Source organism: Fringilla coelebs, assembly GCF_963513975.1.
Source record: "Fringilla coelebs genome assembly, chromosome: 28".
Taxonomy (NCBI): domain Eukaryota; kingdom Metazoa; phylum Chordata; class Aves; order Passeriformes; family Fringillidae; genus Fringilla; species Fringilla coelebs.
Genome location: NC_140054.1, coordinates 6,711,794 through 6,731,817, shown reverse-complemented (window position 1 = coordinate 6,731,817; position 20,024 = coordinate 6,711,794). Strand labels below are relative to the sequence as shown.

The 20,024-nt window shown below is 54.8% G+C and overlaps 2 protein-coding genes across 7 annotated transcripts in view; one reads left to right on the top strand and one right to left on the bottom strand.

Annotated features, from left to right (window-relative positions):
- Window positions 1-12,917, top strand: part of WASF2 (WASP family member 2) — a 31,985-nt gene extending 19,068 nt beyond the window's left edge. For 5 of the 6 annotated variants that reach the window (XM_084222845.1, XM_084222849.1, XM_084222848.1 and 2 more), the window contains 6 exons: window positions 1,571-1,705; window positions 2,198-2,351; window positions 3,418-3,535; window positions 4,293-4,423; window positions 5,769-5,924; window positions 7,736-8,793. In XM_084222845.1, the coding sequence (XP_084078971.1) occupies window positions 1,571-1,705; window positions 2,198-2,351; window positions 3,418-3,535; window positions 4,293-4,423; window positions 5,769-5,924; window positions 7,736-8,597 (1,556 nt within the window). In that variant the 3' untranslated portion in view covers window positions 8,598-8,793. Of the gene's footprint in view, window positions 1-1,570; window positions 1,706-2,197; window positions 2,352-3,417; window positions 3,536-4,292; window positions 4,424-5,768; window positions 5,925-7,735 lie in introns of all 6 variants that reach the window. The other variant, XM_084222850.1, reaches the window with a different exon arrangement.
- Window positions 12,918-18,828: 5,911 nt separating this feature from the next.
- Window positions 18,829-19,815, bottom strand: GPR3 (G protein-coupled receptor 3; the record flags this gene model as incomplete). Its single annotated transcript, XM_084222852.1, has 1 exon — window positions 18,829-19,815. The coding sequence occupies one exon, from the start codon at window positions 19,813-19,815 to the stop codon at window positions 18,829-18,831; it is 987 nt and encodes a 328-aa protein (XP_084078978.1).
- Window positions 19,816-20,024: the final 209 nt, after the last annotated feature.

Genomic DNA, 20,024 nt, shown 5'->3' with positions numbered 1-20,024 from the left:
AGATTGCTTCATGAAACATGGCTACAACGAGAGCTACCTGGCCCTTAGATCTCCAAACATAAAATCTTTCTCGTGAGTTAGGGTTTGTTAATTGAGCATATGTGGAGTCTGCATTGTCTAGGAGGGTGGAAGGAAGAGGTCAGTGGAAGTTAACCTTCAGCATTTGCTTTCTACAAACACTTGGACCTGGCATTGCCACCAAAAGGGGTGGAGAAGGTTGAATTTTAACCTGGCTTGTTCCCCGTGCTTGGCAGTGTAAGGAGATCTCCTGGGAGCAGGAACAAGGAGTTGATATGTCAGCCTAGATAGCTGGGAGTGTTTGTGCAGCTGGGCTTTGGGGGATGCCCTCGCCTTGCCTTGTGCAAGGGTGCTTTGTCTTTCTGACTCTGTAGACAACCATGTTTTCCAAAATTGCTGTTGAAATTAGACTTCCAACTGGTTTTTCTTTCCTGAATGTCGGAGAGGATCTTCAGGAGTAACAGATTCCAGAGCAAACTGTTGACCATATGATGATGCACTTCAAAACCAGACTGCTTATTGGGAGCAGCCCTGTACTCAGCAGCCGTGGCTGGAAATGTTTCCCATCAGTGGAACACCACGGGCCCATGTCTGCGGTCGGTGCCAAGTCTGCTCGGCTCGCACTGTCCTCTTGGTGGGGGCTCCCTGTCTTGGGTTGTGTCTGGGAGCAGAACAAAAGAGCAGGACTCAGTGGAAGTTCTTGGATTTCTTCCAGGTCTCCCACCTCTGTCTACTTGTGGCCATCTCTTGTGGCACGGTAGGTTTTAAACCTGCCTAAGGACGAGGCCATGTTCTTGTTACTCCTGTAAGTGGTGCAGCTCCTGATCTGAGCCCCAGGCGCTCTCATGGCCCAAACCACGGATGGTGCCTGTCATAGCAGCCCACTGGGTAGTCCAGGCTGTTCCAGAGAGAATGTGCCTGACTGAGAAGTTCCCCTTTGGTTTTGATTTAGAATCAATGTGAATGCATCAATTTTTCAGACACTGCCACCTGAAGGAACAGCAGGGTCAGTGCTGTCAGCTGCGGTTTCAACTCCAGCTTCAGGATCCAGGACTGGGTCTGCTCGCTACTTCCAGAGTACTTTGAGCTTGTAAATGTGTGCCAGCTCCCCTGGAGGCAGGCCTGCTGGAGACTAGGAGCTTTTGAGATTCTCCAGAGCAATAAAAATCTAACTGTGTTTCCTTGTCTAATAAACAGAACAGCAGAGAATCTTAAAGGACCTTCAGATGGATCCACATTCAGACCAGTGTAGTGTTGTCAGCCTTCTTTAGTTTGTTACTCTAATAGACTTTAAAGTGTGTCTCGATAGTTTCCTTATTGCTTGAAGATCCTTTGGAAATGTCAGGTTTTGGTGGAACAAAGCGCTTTCTTCCTGGATGTTACACTCAGCCCTGACAAACTTGAAAAGAAGAGTGGTTGGTTCTTTCTTTCTTTCTTTCTTTCTTTCTTTCTTTCTTTCTTTCTTTCTTTCTTTCTTCATGAAAACAAGCTGGGAGACTGAGTATAGTGGGATGTGGTTCATAAGGGTAATATGGACACTTTAATATTGCAGGTAAATCTGCAGAAGACATATTTGGAGAGTTGTTTACTCAAGCCAACACCTTTGCCTCTCGGGTGAGCATTCTCGTCGAGAGAGTTGACCGCTTGCAAGTCAAAGTCACTCAGCTGGATCCCAAAGAGGAGGAAGGTAATGGAGTGGAGCAGAGGCTGAGCATGGCGAAGGTTCTCGTTGAGTCAGCGTGGTTGGTTCAGCACCATAAACCCAGCATGACACTGCCATGGGTGTTGGAATGTGTTCTCTGGAGCTGAGAGGGCCTGTTTCCCTGCCTCCCACTAGAGCACTTGGACAGCTGTTTTGGCTTTGCTCTTCAGTGACTCTCCACGTGGGAACTCGCTCTTGGCAGTTGGGTGGCAGTGGATGAGCTGCTTGAGCGTGGTCACAGGGGTTCCAAAGCCCATGGGCCACTGAGGGAGAGCTGTGTTGATGGAGCAGCAGATCTTGGCAGCACGCTGGAGATTAGATGGGTTTCCCAAGGGATCTGTGGGAAAAGGAACCTGACCTTAAGAACTGCAAAGCATGCCAAGAACTCCAACTGAAATCAGATGTTCACTGCTTGGGCTTCAGGGTCGTTGGCCTGGGTCAAGCTGTTCTTCACTTGCTCTCTCCTCTTCCTTACAGTCTCCTTGCAAGGCATTAACACCAGGAAGGCCTTCAAAAGCTCCACCACTCAGGACCAGAAGCTCTTTGACAGAGATTCTCTCCCTGTGCCTGTCCTCGAAACCTACAGGGCCTGCAATACCCCTCCACCTCTCAACATCCTCTCACCTTACAGGTAGGGCTGCAATACCTCCTTGTTCCCTTGCAGAGAAGAACCTCTTCCTCCCAACCTGCCAGGGAGGTCCTTCTCCGTGCTGTGCTGGACTGAAGTAGCTGTTTCCATTGGGAAATTGAGTTGCTAAACAAATCCACCAGGAAATCTTTCCTTTGGATTACGTGAAACTTTTCTTTTGAGGTTATAGAAATTAACGTAGCTAGAAAATGATCTCTTTGGTTTTCTGCTGTCACTTTTTGAGTGCCTTGGGGCCAGGCGTGGCTGGCTCTGCAGAACCTTGCTGGGTGTGCTGCAGATGAGGCATTTTTCTTGTGCTTCTCCGTAGCCCAGTGGCTCCTTTCCAAAGAGCTGCAGTGTGAGATGCAGAGCATTCACCTGGAGGTGGCTCTCACCCAGGTGGCTGCAGCAGGCATGGTGATGCTTCCTGTGGCCTCCAGTACCTGGTCTGAGACACCTGGTGGGACCTACACTGGATGTGTAACCAGTTCTGAGCAGTCCCACTCTGATTCCATCTTGTAGCTAGTAGAAGTAAAGGGGGTCAGAATGCAGAGACTTATCCCACATCCATAAATATCTTCTGAGCAGGTAAAAAGTAATTACAGATAGCTGGAGGCAGCTGTCTCCTGCCAGACGCGGCTGCACTGCAAAGTGGGAGGAGAGGGAGTCTGTGTGCGCTCGCTCAGGAGCTTCAAGGACGCTGCTGCTCTGATTTAGGGTTCCTGAGCTGCAGGAGGAGGTTTTTTCACACCAAAATACAGCACAAACAATAGGGAGTTGAAGCCAGAGACCTGCTGCTCTCCTGGCGAATGCTCAGAGCAGTTGAGCTCTTCAGGTGCTGAGTAATGGAGGGTTTGTGTGAGGGCAGAAGGAGTGGGACGTGGGAGAGCTGGGGTGACTGAGGTGGGGGGCTCTTCCTGTTCTGAAATGGGGGGCAGAGGCAAGAACAGCACTTGTGACCATCTTATTGCACTTCTAAACTGCCGTCTGAGATAGTGCCTTGTGTTTCCTTCCAAGAAATGTGTGACCTGATCCTTGTCTGTGTGGTTTTCTCCTCCCCCTGTTCCAGGGATGATGGCAAAGAGGCGCTTAAATTCTACACAGATCCTTCATATTTCTTCGACCTTTGGAAGGAGAAAATGCTTCAGGACACCAAGGATATCATGAAGGAAAAGCGAAAACATAGGGTGAGGAAGGGAGGAGTAGGAAGTGGGAAGTGTTAATAAATTTTGGACTCCTAATTTACTATCCATAACTCAGATTTGCACTTTTGGACTTCTATGGGATCAATTCACTCAAGTTTTATCTGGTTTACTCACATCCTTGCTAATTAAAAAAAGAGAACAAAGATACCTCTAATTGGTTTTTCCAAATGCCACTGTCTTTGGGCCTTAATGTTAAATTATATTATAGCACAAGAGATGTAGTCTTAACATACTTTATTTAGCTTTTGAGCAACTGGAGTATTAAGCATGAAAACAGATTGTGATTCTTCAATGAAAAATAACAAAGGAGAGATGTAGGGTGTGTTAGAATTCTGAGTGAGCCCAGTTCTCTGTGGGCAAGTGTCCATATTGCACCCCAGAACACTGAACACCATGAGGCTGAGGGTGAAATTTGGGCATCTTGACACAGAGGCCAAAACCTAAATTGATTTGGGAAACTGAGCTTTTACTCTGCCCTTGAGCTGCTTGTGCCAGGGGGTGATGATGGCATCGTGTCTGGGCTGCCCTGGGCAACCTGATGTTGTCCATTTTTTATGTTGTCTGTGCTCCAGTTTTTTTGTATGGAAGATTTTTGGAGAGTGCAGCAGTCAGGAAAGTAAACTTAAAATCCTCTTTGACAATGTGTCTTCTTGTAACTGCTCCAGGTCTGTCCTGTCCCTCTCTATTCCCAGTGAATTTAAAGCAAAATAAAGCTTGTGTTTGATTCCTCCTCTCTTAGAAAGAAAAAAAGGAGAATCCAAACCGAGGAAATGTGAATCCACGGAAAATCAAAACCCGGAAAGAGGAGTGGGAGAAGCTGAAAATGGGGCAGGAATTTGTGGAGTCAAAGGACAAGCATGGTCCTGCTGGGTAAGCAGGTCTGGGTGATTGGGATGCAGTTCACCCTGCGCTGCAGCTCCCCCGGATCCACAGATCGATACTGCCACTAATCACATTCTCCCAAGTAAATCCGCCTGCTGATTTAAAATTTGCCAAATAAATCAGGGAGCTGGAACAAGGTGGCAGGAGCAGTTCTGGCTGCTCTCGCTGCCTGTGGGCACAGAGGTGTTGGGAGCTTTGGCTCTGCCCCTCGGTGATGCCCTTCCCTCGCACCCCGCCGAGGGTGGCGTCTCGGTGCCATTGTGTGATGGCTTTGTTACATTTCACAAATGGCTCTTCACACCCTAAAGTTGAAGCGGGGGCTGTCCCCATCCAAGTATTTCAAGCTACAGATCTCTCTTTAGCACTTCTGGCTTGGGAATTCATTTAACTTTTGACACCAGCAAGGCTGGAAGCAGACCGAATTCCCCACAATGCTCTTCTTCCTTGCAGCTTCCTTTCATAAAAGAAAAAAATCTCTCTTTAAATCACACTCTCCAGCTAAAAATAAAACTTGCTTTTAGTTTAATAAGAGAACAGGTTTGGTTTCTAGCAGGGGAATCGAGCAGCACAACAGCACCATTTTCTTGCTCCTCTCTTTTCACATGTGAGTGTGTTTTTGCATTTGGATTCACTTGGGGTCCAGAGCCCCCAAAAATAGGGTGGTTCCCCCTCCCCACAGTGAAATGAGTCCACTGAAAGCATGAGAGTCTCTTTTCAGTACTATTCCAGCTTTGAATACTTGTTTTAATGGCATTGTGGTTTCCATTTTGATATTCTATTCTTGAGCTTATTTTTTGGTATCTTTGAGTATCTCCTGTTTTTTTGCCACTGATGATACTCAGTGTAACTGCAAGTTCTTCAAGTCCAAGTTGGTCAAAACATCCTTAAGTGCTTTTACAAAATCAAGTGTTAAAGAAAAATACATTTATTCAGGTGTTTGCTTGTTTATTAAAGTATATACTCCTGCTGTTCTGGTGTGCAGCAGCCATTAACAGGGCAGCACCTGAGCAAATTTTAACCAAAGAATTACGTAGAGCAAACACATACAGATGTATGTGAATCTCCATATAAGAGTCTTTGAGAAGTAAAGGGTTTTTTTAATGATGTTAAAATCATGGATTGATTTGGGTTGGAGAGGGCCTTAAAGTTCATCCATTTCCACCTCCTGCCATGAGCAGGGACGCATTCCACTAGACCAGGCAGCTCCAAGCCCCATCCAACCTGGCCTTGGGCGCTTCCAGGGATCATGGGGCAGCCTACCTCTCTGGGTTAAAAATGAGCTGTAGACATTGCCTTGAGCTCTTTAAACAAACGGTTTGTGCTGCTTTTCCAGGTACCCCTCCAACATGGTGTATCAGAACGGCAGCATCGGCTCCAGCGAGAGCATGGACGGGAGCTGCTACCCGCCACCGCCGCAGACTGACTCCATTGTGCCACCACCTCCCTCGTTCCCAGATGACAGCCTGCCTCCACCCCCGGTGGAATTTAGGTAAGCCTACGGGATCCCTTCTGTCAGCAGGGAGTAGTAGGTGGTGTAAAAGGATGACATGAGACAGGCTGAGATAGTTCAGCAGAACTTCCTAATGGGTGGTGCATGGGAACCAGGGTGCTCCTGGCTGTGAGGGAGGTGCATCTGCAGGCAGGGACAGAGGCACAGGCAGCTCAGCCCTCCATGAATCCCAGCCACCATCACCGTGCCAGGCAGAAGGGGAGAGCTAGAGCAGATTTACTCCACAGCAGTGTCCAGTGAATGGCTTGGCCCCGTTGCTGTGGTTTTCCAATGCAGTTGTTCCGTAGCGGGGACTTCTGTTCCTTATGCTCCATTTGCACAACACTCTCAGGCACATCGTGGAATTCTTGGGGGTGTCCTGTGCAGGCCCAGGGGTTGAACACGATGATCTTTGTGAGTCCCTTCCTACTCAGGATATTCCATGACAGAGCTTTGCAAAGAACAGCTTCTTTAACCTCTTTTGCTCTCATCTGTGAGAAATGCACGACATGGGCACCAGAGATGGAGATGTATTTAAGTTTCAAGGACTTGAGCACAGCAGCTGCCTCCTTCCCAGAGCCTTGGGTGCAAGTTCAGGTCATTTACTTCGGATTGAATGGAATGGTGACTCCCAGGCACCTCCAGAGATGAGAGTTACGGTCCAGCAGTGGCTCAAGATGCAAAGGGCAAAACAAGAGTGGACTTTTTCTTTTTTTTAAAGACATTAAAACAGAGTCAAGAGGAACAAGAGAAAGTCTGTCTGATAGACAGGGCTGCTTGGCTTCTCTCCATCTTATCCAAAGGCAGCAATGCTGCAGCAAAGGCTCTTGTGATGTGTCAGAGAGACCCAGCACTGCACTCTGCAGCCTGTGCCTCTCGGGCAGAGCAGACATGAGCTCTCAGATGAAGCTCTCACTGCCTTACGCAGTTGCTTAGATCTCTGACCAACCCCACAGATCTCCCCTCTTCTGGTTTTGTTTTGATGGTTGTTTTTAAGGGACCCTGGGAGGTAGATTTGATCTCCAGGAGTCTGTTTTGGATCGGCACTGTTAAAAATGGTGATGTTTTTGTGGCAAATGTACCTTATTTTTCTGTCTTGCCATGGAAGGAGGTCTCAGTTTGGGGCTTCCCTTGCACAGGATGTCACACTCTCACATGGGCAGTGGAGTCCTGTGGGATGAACAGAGCCTGCACAATGGGAGATTCAGTCCCTCATGCCTTGGTGTTTTTCATAAGAACCTGTTGGGTTCCCATGTCCTCCCCTTCACTCCCCACGGCAAGCTCTGAGACATGGCTGCTGCACTCCAGCTCCAAGCTGTGCAATCCAGGGAGGAGATCCCTTCCCAGCAGGTGTTCAGAGCATATGCTTTCCTGGCACCCCCGTCCTCCTCGTGCAGTTTATCCCAGCAGACTTCCCTGATCCCTGCCTGGCGTGTCACAGGCCTGACCTCAAGGAGGGGTGATGGTAGGAGCTCTGGAGCCAGGAGCTGCTCCGAGCTCAGACATGCCCACCTGGCCTCTGACCTGAGGTGAGGTGGCTCCTGTTCTTGTCAGCCTGGGAGATGGGATGGAGGACAGCATTCCTGCCATCCCTAGGAGCTTTCCTTTTTTTGGAGGTGTAGGCCAAAAGAAACAGCATGAGGGAACTAAAACCAGGGAGTGAGGTCTCATGGAAACATCAGTTAAAGCTGGAACTTGGATTTTTTTGTCTGGACTGCAGCAAACACACATGATTTGCATTAACACAGAGACTGTACAGTCTGATCTGGCCTCAGGGCTGATTCCCTGTCTCTCTCGTTCTGTTGCCACAGCTATCCTGTAGACAACCAAAGAGGTTCTGGTTCTGGAGGGCACAAACGATCCAGCCTGGTTAGCCCAAGCCACCCCCCACCAGCTCCTCCGATCGGCTCTCCCTCCGCAGCCAGGCCGGGCTTTGCTCCCCCTCCAGCTCCTCCTCCACCACCACCACTGATGGAAAACACCCCCCCTCCGCCGCCCCCCATGGGCTTCCCCTCCCCGGGGACCCCCCCGCCCCCCTCGCCCCCCTCGTTCCCCCCTCACCCCGAGTTTGCTGCCCCTCCGCCTCCCCCCCCTCCCCCAGCAGCCGACTATTCCAGCCTTCTCCCAGCTCCGCTGTCGCAGCCGGGCGCTGGGATTGCGCCGCCCCCGCCGCCGCCCCCGCCTCCCCCGGGCCCACCCCCGCTGGCTCCCAGCCTGGATGGCCCCCCGCCCCCCCCCCTGCCCTCGGACACCTCCACATCCAAGCCCAAGTCGTCCTTGCCTGCGGTGAGCGATGCCAGGAGCGATCTGCTGTCGGCTATTCGGCAAGGTAAGGCTGTGTTTCCATGCCAGCGCTCTCCTCTGCCTCTGGAAAGCCCTTGGGAGCTGTCTGCTGGGAGCAGTGTCACTGCCTTGCTGCTCAAGGCTTGTCCCTTGTGGTCCCTCCTTGTCTGCCACCTTCATGAGCGCCTTGCTGGGCTTTGTGCTTCCCCCAGCGCTTCTGGAGATGGCAGTGCCGGAATTGGTGTGATCCAGGTTTGTTGGGGAAGGTACAGCCCTGGGGTTACCCTGTGGAGGGGCACAGAAGGGATTTGCTTCCCATTCCACCTCCCCCCCAGCCTGTCCTGGCTGTCACCCCAACACAGCCAGCCTGCCTCGCTCAGAGCGCTGTGACACAGGGAGATTTCAGTGTGACCGGGAGCTTGGCACGATCCCCTCCGTTCCCTTGTCCCCACCAGGCTTCCAGCTGCGCAAGGTGGAGGAGCAGCGGGAGCAGGAGAAGCGGGACGTGGTGGGCAACGACGTGGCCACCATCCTGTCGCGCCGCATCGCGGTGGAGTACAGCGACTCCGAGGACGACTCCTCCGAGTTCGACGAGGACGAGTGGTCGGATTAGCCGCGCTCCCGCCCCCTCCTTCCCTCCTCTCCTGGGCTCGCTTCTTACCGGATCAGGTGGCCAAACCTCGCACCACATCCTTCTCATCCTGTAACCAAAGATGTGCCAAGGGTTTTCAGACGACCAGCAGCATGTCTCCCCTGTCCCTCCCCCTGCAGCCCTGGCAGGGCTCCGCGCTCTGCCTTTCCAAAAGGTCTCCTCACGGACACTGAGGATGCGGCGCTGGGATTTAGCTGGAGGGGGTGTAACGGTTGCTTATTTAAAAGAGAGCTAAACCTCCAGATTTTTGATGCCACCAGGCAGAGCACATATAAACCCTCCATCCTGAGGGATTTTTAAAGTAAAGATGGATGATCCTGTTGTGGCCATGTGGCCTTTTGGATGAAGGACATTTTCAGCTGGTTTTCTCAGTGCAACAGCAGACAGTTGATCTGATGGCTCTTCCTTGCCAGTGAATACTGGTAGAGCTGCAAGAAAATGGGCTTTAAATGTCAGTTCTCTGCTGCATCCCACTGTCACATAATCGGGTTTTTGGCAATAGTGCACAATTCTTTCCCCCCTGACCCCTGAGTATTAATTCCAGATCACCCTGTGTGGGGTGCATTTCCCAGTTCTGAGGGTGCTGAATGCCTTGGGTGCAGTGTAAGGAGAGACTTTTTTTATTTTAGAAGCTGCCTTTACCTTCCTCAAATCTCCTGGACTGCTTTGCCAAGAGGAGACTTGCACAGAGGGATGTAAAACCAGGGCAGGATGCTTGTTCAGCTTCCCACTCTTGGGAAAGCAGAGCCACTGCCCCACTGAGACACATCCGTGGTCAGCTCTGAGCGGTGACCAGACCTCACCGGGCTGATTTTCTCCAATTCATGCTGAGATTGTATTTTAAAATTCCAAATCCAGTGCCTAAGACAGGGAGGTGGGGTGGGGAGGGGTTCTCTGAGCAGCAGGCACTGTGGTGGTCTTTGGCCTGCCAGGGCAGTTTGAGAGGTGCTTTTTTTAGCGGGGTGACCGTACTTTTAACACAGGGACTTCAATGCTGGTATTGCCTTTGCTTCTTCTCCCTTCCCCCTGGGGAGGGGAGTTTGTGTGCCTAAAAACATCATGTGTGTGTGAACTGAGTTGCCCATCAGTTACATCAGACCTAACCTACCCTAATTTTGTTATTATAATTCATTAGTTAATTTTAAGAGAACGTTTTTTCTCCTCACTAACCCTGTGAATTAATTCCCAGGCTGCTCACTATAGATCCAGTACTGGCAGGGGAAAATGGGGAATTTGAACTAGCTGACCTCAGTTTTATTGCTGTTTTATGTTACCTTACATAGAATATGAGCATATCTTGGAAATCTAACCCGGATACCCCTGATGTGTATTTTAATTTGGACATGGCTCAGTAAGGGTCATGCAAAAAGCAATTCCAAAGCCTTTTTGAGGTTATGGGTCCAGCTGTTGTGGGATGTGTGTCCCACAAAGACCAACTCTCCCATCTTTTTGCCTTTCCTAAAGTATTTCACCAGCCTGTGCCTGTCTCTCTTCCTTGCCTTGCCTTCTTTAATGATGTTGCTGATACCTGGAACACTGGGCTCTGCCCGAGGCTGGCTGGAAATCCTGCTTGGGAGCTGATTGATGGCTTTAGCTTGTGCCATCGAGTTCTTACTGATTCCCTGTGTGTGTGTGTGTGTGTTGAGATGGCCTGGAGGATGGGCTCAGGGGTGCAGATCAAGCTGGGACCCAGTGAGGCCCCAGAGGTTCTGTGGATGGCAGCACCATCGGGTTTGTCTGCAGGCAGGATGCAGGGGGTGTGGGCAGCCAGGCATCCAAATGGGCTGGGAACACCTGAGCAGCACTAGTGCCAGGTTCTGGAAGAGAGGACAAACCCCTGGAGTGCAGTGCAGTGCAGAGACTTGGAAATGCAAAGAGATGGTTGCTGCAGGCTGGGTGAGGGGATGAGAGAGGCACTGCCTCTTTCTGCTGCTCTTTCTGAGAGCATCCTCCTCTGGCTGCTCTGAGAGACAAGTTCCCAGCAAAAAGGGGTCCTGAGCTAACCTGAGCTGACAGCAGGATCACACAGGGAGGCGAGGAGCCTGCAAATGCCAAACGTGGCTCCATTTGAGATTGCATTAACCAGACTTAGCCCTTGTTGGGAAAGGGAGCGAGTCTCCCTGTCGCCTGAAATAGCAGAAGTGCCATATTCCCTGAGCCCCATGATGGTGTGTCAGGCAGGGCCGTGCCTGGGGCCCTGGGACACGTCCCTCACACTGCCTATTGCACAAGGATGCTGCTGTGTGGGCCCGGGTGGAGGTGGCTCCTCTGGCCTCCAGGCAGCGGGAGGGACGCTGCCTTGTCCCTGCAAGCCCGCTGGAAACACCCTCTGCTCCCAAATCCCATCCCAGGGCAGGCATCAAAACTGCAGGATCCTAAACAGAAGGGTTGTGGACAGGTAGGGGAGGTCGGTTGTTGGAGTGTTTCTTAAATCTCCTTTGATTCCTGCCTTTTTTTTTCCCCCTAAGTCTTTGATTGCCTTAGCTATGTGGGGATCCCTGAGAAATAGCTGCTCCAGAGAGGGACCATCTCTGAGTATCCTTGCAAAATCACAGAGCTCTGGGCCACCAAGTGAGCTTAATGTTTTTGAAAGCAGTAGGGGAGGAGGAGAGGTGCCAAAACCAACCTTTGCAAGACAGAGCAGCTGTGCTGGAAGTGCAGGGCTGCCTTGCCACCTTTGCCCTCGTCTTGGGGGCTCTTACTCCTTCCTCCCCTTTCGTGGAGCCGGGGTGAACCTCATTTCCCAAAGCCCAGGGCACGATCTGAGCTCCCCCCTTGCAGCCGTTTCGCCCGTCCTGGGGGCTGCAAGTCCGGGCAGGCACGGCCGCCTTCCCTTCCCTTCCCTTCCTTTCCCTTGCCTTGCCTTGCCCAGCCTGGTTAAACATTCTCCCGGTGTCCTCGCCCGCAGTGCTTGGCTGCTGCTCCCGGCAGCCTCTCCCCCGCCGCCCCCTCCCCTCGCCGGGCAAGCCTGGTCCCGGCTCCCCGGGCTCGGCCCGGAGCCGCAGCCGGTGACCTTCACTGCTTCTCCTCTCCTTATCAGAGCCACAGAACCCGGGCAAGGGGCTCCCGGGGGTCCCAGATGGCTGAGGAATCGTGCAGAGAGTCATTTCAGGGAAAGGGGAGATTGGATTTTATATTTTTTTTCAGAACGTGAACTTATTTAACGTGTTTCTTTTGGAAGTCCCTGCCCTGGAGGGGCTCTGGGACGGAGCTGCCTGGCAGGGCAGATGCAGCTGCCCCGGCTCAGGTTTCACTGCTGTTGGATTTCGGGGGTGCTTTCTTCTCTTCCTTTTTAAACAAAGCCTTGAAGTGGAAGTGGATCCGGTGTTTTTATTACTGTATTAACATTCATTTTAATTCACTTCAGAAACTAACCCATTTTTCTTCCTGATTAGAATGTCATAGAATTAGACAAGCTGTAACCCCTCCTGAAGTGCCTTATTTTCCTACATGATATAAATATATTTATAAGAGTAATTATTCCACTTATATCTTAGGGGTTTATTGCTGAGCAGGAGATAGGGTGGAGAGGAGGGATGGGAAGTGCCCTTCACGGACCCAGCCAGGCTGGAGGTCGGAAGGGCGACGTTTGATGGATACTCTCAGGGTGCAGGGGGTTCCTCACTTCAGACCAAAGGAGTTTCAGCGGTGAAACTCTGCTTAGAAAGAAGAAAAAAGGACGAAAAACCCCAAACATGTGAGCAAAATACTGTAGATTTGTCAGTTGTTTTTTTTTTACCCCTGCAAAACAAACACTGATGGCCGGACTCTGCAGGGAGGCAGTGGGTGTGGGGGATCAGAGCCCGCCCCTGGTCCATCCTTGCACACCCCAGTGCAGACTCTGCCTTCTGTATTCCCGTGTAATGTCTGTGCTTTTCCCTGTCAGTTGCTGTATAAGCCAGATTTCCTGCTGCTTTGTTGTGTTGTTTTTAATAATCAGCTCAGTAACCCCTGGATGAAGATCCCAACTGCAAATATTTTGTAATGTACGTGTATAAAAAAAAAAGTAATAATTTTTTTGATTCTTTTTTAAAACTTGATAAAATCTTTCTATCCACTCGGTGCCTGTGTGTGTTACTGTGGGGGGTGTGACCTGGGCCTGGCGCAGCGGCCGCTGTGGCTTTGTGGGTGACTTGGGAGTCATGGAAAGGTTTGGGCTGGAAGGGACCTGAAAGCTCATCTCACTCCATGGGCAGGGACACCTTCCCCTGTCCCAGGCTGCTCCCAGCCCTGTGCAGCCTGGCCTTGGCCACTCCAGGGATGGGGCAGCCGCAGCTGCTCTGGGCAAACCCAGCTCATTCCTGGGAGCGTGGGAGGCGCACGGCCACCTGAGCCAGGCGTGCCTGTCCTTGTGCCCTCCGTGCAGCCACCAGGGCGTCCCTTGGCGAGCCCAGTGTCCCCGGGGGCGCTGGCTGCCCCCTGCCCAGGCAGACACCATCGGCACAGACACCTTTTCCATGCCGAGGTGGGCCGAGGGCTATTACCAGTGGGAATTTGAGGACGCAGCGCCGAGGAAGCCCCACCCAGGAGCAGCCTCCAGCCTCCCTCCAGCCTCCCTGCCATAGGAAATGAACCCGGGCTCCATCTTGCAGAGCAGAGTTGCTGCAGCTGGGCTGGGAAGGGGCTGCAGCAGCTTTTTGCCTCCATTTCACAGCTCCAGCTCCCTTGTGCAGTGAATGTGCCTGGCAGTGGCGGCTGCTGGCCCCGAGCTCAGGTGCCTCGTCTGGCCTCGCTCCGTGGGGCTCTGTTCTCTCGCTGCTTGGTGAAAAGCAACAAAAGGCTCTGTCCCTGCTGCTCCTCATCCCTGCTTTTACCGCGGGCTTTGCTCTGCCAAATTCCCTTGGCTTTAGGAGACACCGGTGCCTCGCTCCGCAGCGCTGTGCCTTTCTTGGCTGACAATGGTCCCTGGCTGCAAAACCTCATTAGATTAATTGGCCTTGCCAGCTCCTGAACAAGCAAGGCCTTTAGTCGTGCAGGGGCGCAGAGGGCAGGGGAAGGAGGGAGCTCTGGGGCTTCCACACTCCCTCGAGCTGTGCGTCCCAGCTCTTGGCTCCAGCTGGAGCCAGGGAGGAGCAACTGGAGCTCCTGGCTGCCTTTGGCTGGGCGTGGCTGCGGCCAGGTGGTGCCTTTGCTTTTCTGGGGTGCAGGACAACACCCAGCTTTGTGCTTTTGGAGCCACAGCCCTCAGAAGTCGTCGTCAGAGTTTGGGGGGTGCTGGTGAGTTTTGTGCTGGTTTAACCCGCTAAACAACAGGGAAATCTTAGCCCCAGATCTGCCTTCCTGGGTAACCCGCAGAGCCCTATCCTTCCACCCTCCATGGAGCGGGGAAGCTCCTGGAGGCTGAGGTTTAGCTGAGTGCAGGGAGGAGAAGGCTGGCAGTGATTGATTGTGCGAGCCCCAGCCCTGTCCATGAGCAGCACTTTGCTGCCGCAGCTGGGGCAGCGTCTCCACAGCTCCGCAGCCTTGGCACACCCACCTTGGCCCCGGCCTTTGATCCCTCTCCGTGCCCGTCTGTCTCTTCCACATGACTCGGCACAGGATCACAGCTGGCCGGGCTGCAGCTTCACAGAAGCCCCCGTCTCCAAAGACCTATTTAATTTTCTCCTTCAAGGTGGTGTTAGCAACACCCAGAAGATGCTGCCGGCTGCCTTGGACGAGTGGGCTGTGTGTCCTTTCCACCGCTGACGTCAGCTTCTCTCCCTTAATTCCCCCTCTGGGACCGAGGCGAGTGCAGGCGCTGCCAGCTCGGATCAGCATTAACAGCCTGCTCTCCCAGTGTGTGGCAGCTCCGCCGTGCCAATGTCACCCCGACGCGCGCTGCCGGCCCTGCCCCAGCGGCCACGGGTGGTGGGAGAGCGCTCCCCTCTCCAGCATCCCGGGAGGGCCCGCTGCCAGCAGAAAGGCCCCGTTCCTCGCCCGTAGGTGTGCTGAGATGGCAGCTCAGCCCCTCAGAAATGGCTGACTCCTCTCTGGCACTCCTGCTGCCTGGTGGGTTTTTCTCTCCTCCTCCCTGCCTTTGCCGTTGCCTACGCGGTTGTGTGGGGAAGGCAATCGGCTCCCGTGCTGCGGATGGCTTTATCTGTAACTCTTCCATCTGCTCACAGCAGCTCACAAATAACCACGGGGTGCCAGAGGAATTATGTTATTTGGAGCTCAAGTTTCTGCAGTCTGGCAGGGCAGCAGCTCTGCGCCGGGCTCAGCCGCTCTGCAAAGGCCAGCACCGGCATGGCCGGGGCTTAAGGCAGGAGCTGGGGAGGTGGCCAGGGCTGAATTATTCTCTCCATCCAGTTAGACAAAGCCCCAGCCCTGAGCCAGCATGGAAGCCTGGTCCTCTGGGAGCTTCCTGCGGAGAGCAGAGGGTCCTGCTGGTCCCTGCACAGCCGTGGGCTCGTGGCACGAGGCCGCCTTCTGCATCGCATGGGGCAGCGGATAAAATGGGAGGCTGCTGAGCCCCTCTCCGTGAACTCTGCTGTTTCCCACCAAGCACAGCCCTTTCAGACAGACTTCCCTCCCTGGGAAGCACCATGGATGCCTCCAGAGCCATGGCTGTGGTGGTGGCCGGGGAGGATGCTCGAGGCCGAGCTGTGCCGGGAAATGCCTCCCGCTGCCTCCGGCATTTGGTAAAACACTTACAGCAGGGCCGTGTTTTCTTCATTTCCTGCCTGCTGCCGCTTCCAAGGAAACAAAATCCCCCAAGCTAGGGCTGAGGTTTCTCATTTAAATGTAACCCAGGCCCATAGCTGGAGCTGCCAGCCCTCCCCACGGCCCGGCGGTCCCAGGGTGGTGCAGAGGAGGCACCTCAGGACTCGGGGTCCCATCATGGGCACTCAGAAGGGCACTGAGAGCACAGAGCCAGCCCTGGGATGGGGCGTGGGGCAGGGCAGCTCTCAGCTGCACCCCAGGCAGGGCACTTGGGGTTCAGGGTGCCAGGGGGAGGTTTTGCTGTGGCAGCAACCTCCTTCCCTCCTCCCATCTGGCAAAACCCTGATGGTTTTGGCACCAGGGCTGGAGCAGGGTGGTTTGGGACCAGCCCTGGCTCTGTTGTGGGTGCTGCCAGCTCTCTCACCTGCACGGTGGCCAAGGGCAAGTGCTTGGAGCCAGATCTGGGCCCCACTACTGCCAGCAGGACCAGGGCTGCTCACACCAGAGAGGGGGAGTGAAGCCCAGCCCGCCCCCCTGCCTGCCCTGCAGCACAGGCAGGCCTTGGAGGCAGGAGCTGCCTGTGCCTGCAGCATCTGCTGGGAGCCTGGGAAGGGCTGGCCCTGCCAGATGTGTGAGCACAGCTGGGGTGAGGCCATGCCCACCTCTCTTAGCTCATATTTTAACCCCAAATTTGGGCTGTTGGTCTCCCCCAAGCCTCTTCTGCACATCCCTGGCGTGGGGGTGGCTGCTCAGCACTCTGGCACCTTCTTGGATGGATTTGACTCTTTTTTATAGCTTCACTTTCTGCATCTTTCTCCACCCAAAAAGGGAGCAGGCTGGGCCCTGCTGGACCTCCCCACCTGCTCCATCCTCTCCCAAAGGCCTGGAGCAGCCAGGAATGGCTCTGGGCTGGCTGGAGAGCGACCAGCAGGGCCGGGGCTGAGGCTGCCCCCAGCCCAAGGGCGTCCCCCATCCCTCCTGGCAGCAGGGAAGGGCCCAGGCAGGAGCCAAAGGTGCCTCTCCCAGCCGGGAAGGGGCACACGGAGCTGGGCAATGGCCCCGTGCTGGCAGCAGGGGATGGGGCTGAGGGTGACATTGTTGGCCTGGGGGTGACAAGGATCCAGGGAGGGCTCAGCTCCCGAATTGCAGCAGCAGCAGCACAGCCCTGCCAGGAGCTGGGAAGGGGGGGCTGCAGCCCTGTGCCCCCCACCGCTGGCTGTGGTGGGTGGGAGCCTGAGGAGGGGTTCCAGCAGACCTGAATGGTGCTGCCTTTGTGCCTTGCACACTCTGGTGTGTCACCCTGTCCCCAGGGAAAGTGACAGGGACCCCAGGGAGTGGGAGGAACTGGATGGGCTTGCACACCATGGAAAAGCTCCCTCTGAAGACATCAGCAGGGGAGGCACAAGGGAGAGAAAAGCAGTTTCAGCTGCCATGTGATGTTGACATAAGAATCACCAGGTAAAAACTGCCCCTGAACACAGCAGAGCTGGGAATTACGGGATTTTTCACTGCTGGGGGAGGTAGGCTTGGGATTTATCTCCTGAGGGATCTCAGCCGAGCCCTGGGGTAGAATGAACATCTCCAGCCTCTGGCTTAAGCTCGCTGGGGCCAGGGGGAGCCTGAAATTCCCCCTCCCCAGCGCTGAGCCCAGCCCTGGGAGAGCAGGGGACAATCCGTGTGTCCTTCAGGCCCCCCACCCCATCCCCCTCACGTCTTGCTGGCACAGCCCCTGTCGGAGCTCAGCCGAGGGAAATCTGCATTTCCTTTGCAATAAACACCGCAGCCCTCGGGGCTGCCACCAGGTCCCCAGCCCGAGGTGAAGCAGAGCCTGGGGGCCGCAGGCATCCCTCGGCACCGGCTGCTCCCGGCCCCGGGCTCTGCCCATCCCGGCGTGTCTGAGACGCACAAATTCCTGGGAGAACCTGCTGCCCCCGGCCGGGGGGCTCTGGGGGCACACAGGCTGCCACCGGAGGGGCTGAGCTGCCCTAATTAGCTCTGCCATCATTAACCCGCCCTCCCTGCCACAGCAGGCAGCCGGGGCAGCCGGGCTGGGTGTTCAGATCCCCAGTGACTTTGGGGATCTCAGTGAGGGGGCGCTGGGCAGGGTCCCCCTGTGCCCCCTTCACCAGGAGGGGGACGGGGGGGCCGAGATGGAGGCAGGGATGGAGGGCCCAGGGTGCACCCCTCGGACGGATACCCACGGTGGGAATGAGTCCCTGCCATCCCTGGGCGGGGGGACACGTCAGATGTCACCAGCAGAGCTGGCTGCAGCCCCTGTGAGGATGAGGATGGTCAGGGGCCTCCGTGCTGCTCCCCCGGGCCAGCTCCTGCTAACAGGATGTGATGGGTGCGGGAAGCGCTGTCACTCGGCATCTCTCATCCGGGAGCAGGGAAACGGAGCAGGGGGATGGCCCTGGTGGCACTCGGGAGCCTCCCCCTTCTCTGCCCCCTCGGGAAACACCGGCCCACCCCCTCCCCAGCATCAAACAGCCGCACCTCATACCACAAATTAATTTATTCCCCTACCAGAGTTGTAAACAAGAAGCAGCCCCCCCACCCTGACCCACTGAGGGGTCCCCATCCAGAGGGTCCCCATCCAGAGGGTCCCCATCCCAGGGGATCCCCATCCCAGGGGATCCCCATCCCAGGGGTCCCTTTCACGAGGGGCCCTTCACATCCATCTCCCCAGAAATGTGCAAATCCAATCCCTGTGCAAAGAAAGGCTTTGGCAGGGGAGCCCTGGGTGCCTTAAGGGGGGGTGGCAGCACAGAGGACCCCAAAAATTGTGGGTTTGGGGGTGCAGAGGCTCGGGCAGCCCCCCTCCTGAAGGCAGCGAGCACTAGAGGGCAGCAGGGCCCAGCGCTGGGCGGCGGGAGGGAGGCACGGAAATCAAATTAAATAATAATTCAAATACCAATAAATAAATAAATGGACGGCAGGGAGAAGGGGGGGAGGGGGTTGAGTCCCTCCTCCTCTGGCAATGAGTCTCTCCTCCCCTTCCCCAAATGTATAAAATATATTTTGACTATCTGAGGTAAATAACAAGGTTGTAAAAAAAAACAAGAGGGGGTGAACGTTCCTGGCGTTTCCCCACCCTTAAAAAAATAAAGCATCATAAATAGTTTTAAATAAAATATGAGGATCAGCCCCCTCTCTCTCACACATAAATATAGATTATATTATGGATAAAAAATATGTCTTTCTCTCTATTCAAAAAGTGGAAAAATAGAGGAAAAGAAGGGGTTGTGCCCAAAAAGGACGAGGCTGGGAAGAGCTGCTTGGTTCCTAGAGCTCCTGCAGCGTGCCTCAGGGAATGAGGCGGGGGGATCAGACGTCACTGGGGGAGCGGGAGCGGGAGGGCAGCGCGGGGGACACGCAGCCGCAGCACAGGGCCCACAGCACCTTCTGGATCTCCTGGTTGCGGAAGGCGTAGATGAGGGGGTTCAGCAGGGAGTTGTAGGCGGCGGGGAGCAGCGTGGCGTAGGTGTAGAGGGCGGGCGAGCTGCAGTCCCCCAGCAGCCCGTAGACGGCGAAGGGCAGCCAGCAGGACGCCAGCGTGCCCAGGATGACGGCCGGGGTGGCGATGCCCTTGCGGGTGGTGGCGTAGGGGGAGCTGGCCAAGAAGTGCCTCTGGACGGCGATCTGGTGGGCGTGCCGGCACACGATGCGGCAGATCTGCACGTACAGCTGGAGCATGGCGGCAAAGACGGCCAGCAAGGAGGCGGACAGGAGGACGAGGTGGCTCCTGGTCAGCGGTCTGACCACGCTGCAGGCGGACGGCTCCTCCAGGCAGTTCCAGCCCACCACGGGCAGCAGCCCGTAGCAGATGGAGGCTCCCCAGGTGAGGATCAGCATGATGTACGTCCTGGTGACCGTCCTCTCCGAGTAGTAGGTCAGGGCGTTGTAGAGGGACAGGTAGCGGTCGATGGTGATGGCCAGCAGGCTGCAGACGCTGGCCGTGAAGGAGGTGACCAGGAGCCCCACGGTGAGCAGGCTGACCGCCTCCGACGGGACCAGGTACACCAAGGCAAAGTGCAGCACCAGCCCCAAGCCCGCCAGGAGGTCGGCGGTGGCCAAGCTGCCCATCAGGAGGAACATGGGGGCGCGGAAGGCCGGGGTGTAGAAGATCACCACCACCACCACGGCGTTCTCACAGGAGATGACGGTCCCCGAGACGCAGAGGGCGACGTCCCACGGGTTCAAGGCGAGGGGTCGCACCACAGACTCCAGATCCAAGGAGCTGCCACTGCCATTCCTGGCTGAGAACCAGCCCTGCTGGCCTTCGCTGGAGTTGGGGGGCCCTTTCTCCATCATGGTGACCTGCAAGAGCAGCCCCTCAGCAGCTGCTGTCCACGAGCTGCCCCTGGGCCACCCGGACAGGACAGTACTGCCTGCCCCCAAAAGTTGTCTTCAGGAGGGTGGGCACAGCAGTGGAGGCTGAGAGTGTGCTCGCTGTTTGCTCCAAGGGGATTTTTCTGGATGAGATGGATTAGTTTTAAAATAAATAGGTGAATAAAGGGAAG